The sequence below is a fragment of the Betta splendens genome, chromosome 19 (genome assembly GCF_900634795.4).
Source record: "Betta splendens chromosome 19, fBetSpl5.4, whole genome shotgun sequence".
NCBI classification, from domain to species: domain Eukaryota; kingdom Metazoa; phylum Chordata; class Actinopteri; order Anabantiformes; family Osphronemidae; genus Betta; species Betta splendens.
Genome location: NC_040898.2, coordinates 12,924,007 through 12,933,244, shown reverse-complemented (window position 1 = coordinate 12,933,244; position 9,238 = coordinate 12,924,007). Strand labels below are relative to the sequence as shown.

The following is a 9,238-nucleotide window of genomic DNA, read 5'->3' as shown; positions in this document are numbered from 1 at the left end:
TCAGCCATTGCTGTAGGTGTGACAAAATTACAACAAACAATTGAAAAGCAATTTTTTTACTCATTGCAAAATATAATAAAATATAAATAATTAAATGTTTGATTGCTTAGAAAATAGCATTGCAAATATCTGCACTGCTGCCAGGCTGCTGTGTAAAACGACTTTGAAAACCCCTTTTTTTTACAATATCTAAATACTGTGTCTAAAAACAATTTTATTCTCTTAATTATTTATTCATAGACCAAAAATACAACTGTGAAGTAGAATTTAATTGGAAAATTATATAATAAAGGATAAAACAACCGTTGACCAGCAGAGGTCATTGTTTGGCTATATATATATAAGTATTCGAGGTAAAATGAGACTGTTTAGTCAAACTGTTGTATGAGTGGTCTGCACTGTTTAGGCTCAGGAGGAGTCCTTGAATACTTCCTTAAAACTCATTAGCTAATATTTAGCATCTTTTTTTGAAGGGACAGTTTCTCTCAGCTGTTTCCTGTTAGTGTTACTCTTGGCCTCTCTGAAACAGTGCGTTTAATTCCTTGGGTTCCAGTGGGTCATGACTTGGTCCCAGTCGGAAACGAACGTTGTTTCGGCCCATATTAGGGTGAAGACTATTAAAAAAAACAGCGCGAGGACGTGAATTTGTGGCCCATGCTAAGCTCAGCTGTGGCGAATTAGCTTAGCTAACTACCGTTGGTATCCAGCAAACAGACAGACCCTCACTGGCTTTACTCGCATCCCTGTCAGTCTGCAAATGAACACGCAGGTAATTATGTATGCCACAATTAAGTTGTTCTCAACTACCAATTAGTTAATATCAGTTGTAAGTGTGCAAACTAATGCTAAGCTTCATTACAGCAAATTAGCTTAGTATAATAATGTGTCTGTTTCCAAAGAGAACCGACAGAATGTTTCAGTTTATACCTCGTGTATAAATACTTCAAGGACTGCTAATGTCACTTTATTGTGCGTGAACTGATGCTGCCTGTTCACGTTTGCACGGGCCACAACCGAGCATCCTCACTAGCGTCACCCTGTGGCCAAAGGGCACACGTGCACGTCCATGTTAGGCGTTGGCATGCAGGAGGCAGCGTGTCCATATCAATGAGCCGGACTCCTCCTTGCAGCTGCAGCCTTGAAAGCCTGGCTTTGCTCTTTGAGTGTGCGTGCGTTTTATCTGGCGTCCACGTCCATCCTCCTGCAACGGCCAGAGAGAGCAGCTGTGTCGTCTCCCCTCTCGCAGCCAAACAGCCACCCACCCACCGCGGGGGCAGAGGTTGCCGGGGTCGCGCTGTCCTTGAAATCTTTGGAAGCTCTGGAGGACAGTTTCTAGATAAAGAGAGGTCCGTTTAGAGAGTTTCACCCACACTCACTGGCAAAATCCATTCCAGCACAGAGGTTACAGTAAAGAGCTTTATTTTGTATAAAACACATATAAAAAGGACACACTTAATATTACTTTCATTTGCGGACAATAATCATAATTACATTGAAAAATAATTACACATCTTTCATTTAAAAACAGTGAGAAACTGAAGGATTGCAGGGGGTGTGACGGCATGAAGCGCTACAGCAGGAAGAGTGTGTGAGGAGGCTGCTAATGAGCAGGTCCCTGCAGGGCGCCTCTTAATGAATATCATTCAATCAAAGCGCTGAATGAAAGCTGATTTCTGGATGTGCGTTTGCTGATATCACGCATCACAACCTTTGCTAAACTGTTCTGAAGTAATTTGGTTTATTCCATTATCTTGGGACACCAGATGGATGGTGTTTGTTACATAAGGCATGAAGGTGGAATTAGTTTACTTCTACTCTTCCTGTTTTTAACTTTGACGTGAAAATCCACAGAGCGACACGAGTTGCGACTGTGCTTCGAGGGACGGCTAGCATTCCGGCTTCGCATCCAGGCTAAGCGTGTTAGCCAAGGAGTACTGTGTCACGTGACTGGTTTTCGGAGAGGTCCACGGAGAGGAATTCTCTGTCCGGTAAATCTGTGCCCGCGTCCTGAACAGGCCAAAGCGGGCGGCGAAGAGGAAGAAGTCCCTCCTGAAGGTGCGCGTGAAGAAGGCGTAGAGAAAGGGGTTGGCGCACGAGTTTATTGGGTAGAAGAGCACCAGCAGGAGTTTGGATTGGGACACGGTGATGAGAGGCAGCTTGAGGGCAGCAGAGACGGCGAAGAGCGAGATGGGAGCCATGCAGGTGAAGTCGGTGAAGATGAGGATGGCCATGCGCTGGGCTATGCAGGTGTCGGCGCGGGCCGGCGCCGACGAGGGGTTGCGGATGCTCAGGTAGATGCTGAGGTAGCAGCCGCACACACAGAAGAAGGCCAGGATGTTGAGCAGGAGGAGAGACACCACGTAGATCTGGGAAACCAGCGACTCCACGTCCATGGGCAGGCAGATGCTCACCTGGATCACAGATGCAAACGTTTGAAAATCACTGCAGGCCCCGAAGCTACACTTAAACTGTGGCGAAAACGTAAAGCTCACTTTGCTGTAGCTGCTGATCCCGACTGTGGGCAACAAAGCGGCGAGGGAGGAGAAGATCCATCCCACCGTCATGACCACGCACGCGTGCCTCAGGCGGAACTTGCGGTCGAGCCTCAGCGCGTGCGTGATGGTGTGCCACCGCTCCAGCGTGATTGCTGTTAACGTGTAGACCGACAGCTCGCTCGCGAACACCTGCAGGCCGGGCGCGAACACACTTACTCTCCAGCCGGAGTTGCGGCGCCTGCGGCTGAGCTCAACTCACCGTGAAGAATCCCGCAGCGCTGCAGCCCAGGCCCGTCTGCCAGTCTATGGCGTAGTTGTAGTAGCGGCCGCGAGTGAGCACGTCCACGGTTGCTATGACGACCAGGTAGATGCCCATGCAGAGGTCGGCGAAGGCCAAGTGACACATGAGGAAGCGAGGAACAGTCAGCTTGGAGCGGCTGCCTGGCAACACATCCACGGAGCGGGAGAAGTGATGAAAATGTCCGTGACAAGTACAAAGCGGGCTGTGGCGGTGCCAAAAGCAGTGAAATGTTCCTAGGTGGATATTTGATTGATGTGGGGTCCAGTTAGAGCTATCACGGTTGATCACACATTTTAGAGCACGTTAAGAAACAAGTTCTACTTGCTAACATAAAGTAGGAGGTTGATTATTATTTTGGGATCTCGCATTAAATTGCTTAAGAAGCCTATAGATTTGGCCAAACTCTGCTTTAACATTTACAACCCAGATCAGTACAATACGATCACATGGATTCTGCCCTGGGTGGATTTAATGACCACTACCCAGCAGGACGAGCAGAACTACTCCGTTCCCCAGTAGTGCCAGGAGAGAGATGACCCAGATGAGCACCCGCAGGGCGGCGGTGGACATGATGTCCTCGCAGGGGTTGAAGGCGTCTGGTGTGGGGCTGCAGACGATGGAGGTGGCGTTGGAGCAGTGGTCCCTGTAGAAGTGGCGGTCATGCTGGGCCTTGGGGTGGGAGCACAGGGAGCTCCACCTGGATCTGACACACAACACCATTCTCTTCTCACCTCACGCCAGAATCAAAGTGAACGGTTGCCAAAAATGAAACGAACACAAGAACTACATGTGACCTGTTCCTGTGTATGTTTTGGAAGGCGCAGCAGTGGGACGGGTACGTCAGGTTGGCCTGGTGCAGCTTCCCGAAGAGCTGCAGAGGAGGGAGCTCCTTCAAATGGTAGGCGGACCTCGCAATCAGCCGCTGGAGGCCACCGAGGACGGAGCCTGGGAGGGAGCGGAGAGCTGTGTGGGAGACGTCCCTGCAGGAGCAAACACAAACAAGTGAGCCTTCAACACAGTCAGACTCTATGATGTCTAAATCCATCTTCAGTCTGCTCTATTTTGGTCACAAACTATAGTCATCAGATGAATTTATTCCATATAGCATCAATTCTTAAAGTCAGTCAAACAGTCGTACTAGTTGTTGGTTTAAAATGTTATGGCTGTAATCGATATCTGGAGAAGAGTTTACGCTACACAAACAAAGTACCAAGACTCCAGAGGGTTCATTAGAAGCTGCGCGTAAATAGTGATGCCAGCAAAAGCCCAGTTTTATTAAGAGGGGGGAAAATCTACTGTAAAGGAAATCGTGGCAAAACCTGTAGTTTTATTGCCAAGTGATGATTGTGATGTCGACAGACAAAACATCACAGCAGTGACAGAACAAAGGCTTTTCTTCTGATAACCGCTTCAGTAGAAACGCGTCTCTGTTTACGCCAACAAATGGATGAAAAACAACACAATTTATTGGAGTTCAACATAAATGACTTCGCCTGCTCTTGTTTATTTTTGTCTCAAACCTGGCGTAATTTGCCAGCTCTATATTTTGCTTTCTCCTACATCCTGATTTGAATAAGTGGTGATGCTGATGCGGGTGAATCATGTGGGCATGAGTTACTGTTAGATGTCACGCTTACAGTACCACCAACTCACTGGAACCCACGAAGGCGTTGGGATTGATGCAAGTAAGCTGTTGGTTGCCATTTAGGAACCTACGAGAGAGTGAGACAAAGAGGAATTAAACATGTTAGCTGACTTTTTTCTGTTGTAAATCTTTCCTTTGTAATTGTCTCCGCTTGTGACTCACAATCTGTGCATGTTTGTGCCGTTGAAGGCGTCACTTGCCACCTCCTTGATGCCATTTCTGGTGAGCCGTCTGTCAACGGGAAGAGAAGCCAAGTTACAGTCACGTGCTCCAGCACAAAAGATTCCTAGCAGTAAATCCATGGGAACCATCCGCGCTCATTGTCTAAAGCAGCATGGACACACAGGGCGTCTGTCAAATCCTAATTTAGTGATCAATATCAATATCGCTCATATCTGTAGGATGAACTACAGCTATAGCCAGGAGAAAATGAGCCAATAACCAGCAGCTTAGCTCAGTAGCTCAGTAATAAAACAAACAATAAACGCATAACAGGCTAAATGAAGTTTAGGATCACTTAGGATCATCGCTCCTTTGGCCTGAGCCCAGTTGATGTCTTTCCCCATTTCCTGTTTCTTCAAATATTCCTATTCATAATCTCTACAAACAGACTGCTCTCAGGGCTCTCACCAGAAAGACAGGAGTTTATAAATAGCAGTGGAACAACTAGTCCTCCACAACTAGTACCGGTAGTTACTAATTCATTCAAAATGACATTAAAGTGGTCGTATAAACAAGATTCAGTTTAATTCAATTCCAGACAATGAAACCTTAAAGAACAGACATATCAGTCTTTTAGCATACGCTTTTAAAGCAAAGATGAATCTCTTACATCTCCTGGATGGTGTGGGTGCAGAGGCCTCTGAAGGCATTGGCAGGGACGCGCTCGATGTAGCTGTTCTCATTCAAGTCGCTGAGCACAAAGATACATAATCAACCACAGATACTTGGAAACAAGTGCACATTTAATATCATGCAAAATAGCAACAAGGTTTCTTTTTTTAAATCAGTTTCCTTTTTGCAGCAGAGACGGGACAGGGTTAGTGGATGGACTTGAAAGGCTGGAGGTTTGCAGGTTTACTCAGGGCTGTTTCAGTCTGTGTGTTGGATCTGTATAACAATCCTACGATGTGGGTGTGTGTGTGTGTGACTTACAGCAGAAAGTCTGAGACCTTGGAGCGGATCTTGGTGAAGTCTGGCAAAATCTTCAGCCCGGTGCTGGAGATGGTCCTGCGTGATGTGAAAATGAACCAAACGTCACTACGGAATGTGTGCAGTGATTCACCGCGATGAAACCGGACAGTGCATTAGCCAAGATTAAAAAAATAACAGCCCAGAGAGATGCGCAGGTGATAAATCACAGCTTGGTGTAATTGTTGTGCAGGTATTTCACCCACAACGTGAGTTATGATGATGAGGCTGGGTTTGTTTAATCACGCAGAGATAATTCAGAGAATATTACTCGTATGTTGAGGCGCCCTGGTTTTAAAAGTGTCGTTGTTATTAATGTAGTTTTTCCATAGACCGCTGTTGTTTGTGTCCCAGTTCTCAAAAATGGGGCCAAACACAAGAGTAATGGTTGTGGTTGTGTCACTGAGGGATTTTAGCCACATATGGTCCCTTTTTTACATTGACTCTGACACAGTTGAAGTGAATGAACAGCTGAATTTAGTGCAGCTGTACGAACAGAATCGTTTCCTGCTTGTTCCAGGGAGCTGATTAGGAAATGATGTCTGTGGTGAAGTGGGGGCCCATCGTACTGTAAGTAGGCCTGTCACCCATGACCCATTTAAGACTCCCCGAACGCCACAAATGTGCACGGCGAGTACTCACAGATACTTCAGGTTCACTATGTCCCTGAATGCATCGGGGTGGATGGAACTCAGGTGCTTTGACTTTGTTATGCTTCTGAAAGAAACACACAGCCACCGGGTTGTTTAGAGAAATGACTGGTTGTGCCGCCGCTGGGCTTCACCGCTGTCTTTTTCCTGTCAGCGATACTTACACCTCCGTGAGTTGAGGCAGATTGGAGAAGGCAAAAGCACCGATGCTCTCCAGAGCAGCATTTTCTGAGATGAAGCTAGAGGAAATATAAAAATATATATCAGCTTTCAGGCCTTCATTCCCACATTGAGTGTCCTCCGCCAGTCTTCAGCTGTTTGGGTGATTAGTCTTCTCAGACTTTGCAGCTCCTCTTGTTCCGTAACGGAGACTAAACACACACGGGCACGTTGGAAGACCCACGTCACAGCGGGGACTTATACTCACACAGAAACGAGGCGCGACAGGTTGGCGAAGGCGAAGGCGCCGATGCTCTCCAGCACGTTGTTCTCCACTACGGTGCTGCGGTTCAGAGAGGAGGCTTATTAGCTCATCGGCGCATTAGGAATCTACCAGCAGCCCTGTCCTCCTGTCTCTGACAAGGCTGATCGTGCTACCAGATACTTGGAGCTCAATGAAAGTTGTTTTCTGTGCACAGAAATAATATTTCGTCAAGGAGTTATTGTCACAAAAGACTTTAAACCGAGCAAACAGCGTCCCATCTGTTGCTTGTTATGTAAACTAGCACTTAAATACGAGTCAGTGCTGCACAGAGGATTATTCCAACGCTCCAGCTTCGTGTACTGTCAATAACATGTCACCCTGTTAGTGACGCCCCGTCGCCGACCCCTCGCCTCTCCTCAGACCTCTGCGTGTGATCCATATCTGGGGTGTTTAGACCTGCTTGGTTCATTATGTTCCATGTCACAGTGTAAACACGCACTCACAGCTTTCGTAGGCTCTGCAGGCTGGCGAGGGCCCCCCGGGGAATCACCCTGATCTGCGTCTGCCTGATCTGCCTGTCAGCGCAAAAAACAGCCACAACATTAGCGCCGAACACAATGAAGCGCTTTCTTGGTTGATGTCTTTGTTTGCACCGGATCCTTTTTCCCTTTTATTTATTCTACATCTGCATTTTTTTGGTTTGCCGCCTGTGGCAGCGCAGTTATCCCCGCTGCTCCGAAGCCTTGACCTTCAAACAGAAGAGAGTGGATGAGAAAGCTCTTGGGAAAAGCGGCTACTTCTCTGTTTGTGTTTGCATTAGCTGTGTTTCTTTGTATCCTTTTGAATGCAGTCATTGATATGATCACCATCATCGTGTTGTCGTTCAGGTGTCTGTGCGTGTTCGTGCAGGAGCTTCAGTCGGGCCTCATCGTCATGCCGACCACCCCCCACCCACCTGACCCGCCTCCTGGCCTTGAAATTCCTTGAAAGTGTTTTTGTGGCCAAAACAACAGCTCGTTGTTTACTCCAAGTGGTAATCGCCCACTTGTGCCCCATCCAGCTCCGTGTCGCCGTTAGCGCTAGCCTCTGGAAGCAGAAGGCGATGTTTTATTAGGTCTGATACCCATTCCGCGCTCTAAACGTACGAGGACGGCGGTTTGTCTGCAGGAGCGCCACTGGGCGTGTTTAACCGCCTCGGTGGTCATTGTAGAAAGCCACGTTTGTGCTGGGAGTCGCAGAAGATGAACAGACTCGCTCTGCAAATACTCCCCGCTGCACACAGCGCTGGCAAGTTCACTGCGAAATCTGGCCAAGAGGATGTGAACACGGATTAAAAGCGGGAAGTCAGAATGATTATGCACGCTCATGAATGGGATTTGAATTGTGAGCCGTCCAAATGTGTATGTGCGAAATGAATGAGAATGACTCTGATAGGATTTGTTTACCGTGACGTCGACCTACTGCACTAGATGTAGTTGATACACTTGACATGTAGGGAAAACGGCAACAATTTCCAGTCTCATCACACATTCAAACTAAAAAATCAGACGTTGTTCAGATTTAGTCTTTCAACATATGTGAAATGGATCAAGGCGTCCGTGTGCGTACTCACATGAACGTGGTGTTGTTGGAGATGTTAGAGGGAATCTCTGTGACCTCTACTTGCAGCTGGAAGCAGGAGGACAGCGCTCCGGTCTCCAGCCTGGGCTTAATGTCCGCTGCCGAGCCGGGGGCTGAGGTCGCTGCTGTCTTAATTAGTATCATTAGTATTATTAGAACTCCTTCCATCATGATCACGTCTGTTTGTGGTGTTTGAGGTTTTCAGATGTCAGGGTTTCTTTCGCTTTGGTCTTCTTGGTCTAACTCGCTCTCGATTCTCCTGCCATTTGTCTTCCACGTGGTCTTTACGTGCACACAGGCCTTCTGTTAAAGCTCAGACTCCACGTTTGCCATCATATGTTGCATGATCGTCTGTCTGTCTGCTCAGGACTCGCCATCAGTTTGAAGAGAAGAGGAGTGTTAGGTGTTTTAGGGCTTCCGGCTTTGGTGAACGATGGGGGCGTGTGAAAAGCTCAATGGGTGTATAAGGATGTAGGAGGTCTCTTCTGTGTGTGTGTGTGTGTGTGTGTGTGTGTGTGTGTGTGTGTGTGTGTGTGTGTGTGTGTGTGTGTGTGTGTGTGTGTGTGTGTGTGTGTGTGTGTGTGTGTGTGTGTGTGTGGCGCATAACCTTGAAAATATATCTTTTTACAGATTCTGGTTTTCAGACTTTCTAGCTTTAATTGAATGTCACAAACATAGAATCACATCTCATTAACACTGAAGGTACTGGATTCATTATTAATGAACAGTATTTTTTATTCTAAACAGGCTGGCTACAATTCCACTAACGAGTTGTGGGTCGACTGGGACCCAGGGGCCACTAAGTTGTTGAAACTCACCTCAGCTTCTCTATATTTGATGTATTTGAGTTCACAAATAATTAATAGATGAAAACACATATTCGCCTGCTGTGCCTGTACAGACCAGCAGGGG

General features: G+C 47.1%; 1 protein-coding gene and 1 long non-coding RNA gene across 4 annotated transcripts in view; one reads left to right on the top strand and one right to left on the bottom strand.

The window, feature by feature from the left end:
• The first annotated feature begins 463 nt into the window (after nucleotides 1-463).
• LOC114845460 (uncharacterized) overlaps nucleotides 464-9,238 on the top strand; it is a 47,390-nt gene continuing 38,615 nt past the window's right edge. Inside the window, exons 1-2 of one of the 2 annotated variants that reach the window (XR_008693287.1) lie at nucleotides 464-769; nucleotides 3,615-3,798. This is a non-coding gene — a long non-coding RNA (uncharacterized LOC114845460). The remainder of the gene's footprint in view (nucleotides 770-3,614; nucleotides 3,799-9,238) is intronic. The other variant, XR_003783891.3, reaches the window with a different exon arrangement.
• On the bottom strand, nucleotides 1,403-8,750 carry fshr (follicle stimulating hormone receptor). 2 transcript variants are annotated; one of them, XM_029133489.3, is made up of 14 exons: nucleotides 8,319-8,750; nucleotides 7,210-7,281; nucleotides 6,710-6,784; nucleotides 6,447-6,521; nucleotides 6,275-6,349; nucleotides 5,597-5,671; nucleotides 5,274-5,354; nucleotides 4,604-4,672; nucleotides 4,434-4,508; nucleotides 3,591-3,776; nucleotides 3,279-3,499; nucleotides 2,755-2,936; nucleotides 2,493-2,684; nucleotides 1,403-2,411 (listed from the first exon to the last, which is right to left on the bottom strand). In XM_029133489.3, exons 1-14 carry the CDS (start codon nucleotides 8,495-8,497, stop codon nucleotides 1,887-1,889), a joined length of 2,082 nt encoding a protein of 693 aa, XP_028989322.1. In that variant the 5' UTR covers nucleotides 8,498-8,750; the 3' UTR covers nucleotides 1,403-1,886. The 2 variants fall into 2 exon arrangements, with proteins under 2 accessions (XP_028989322.1, XP_055360598.1); XM_055504623.1 differs by lacking the exon at nucleotides 7,210-7,281.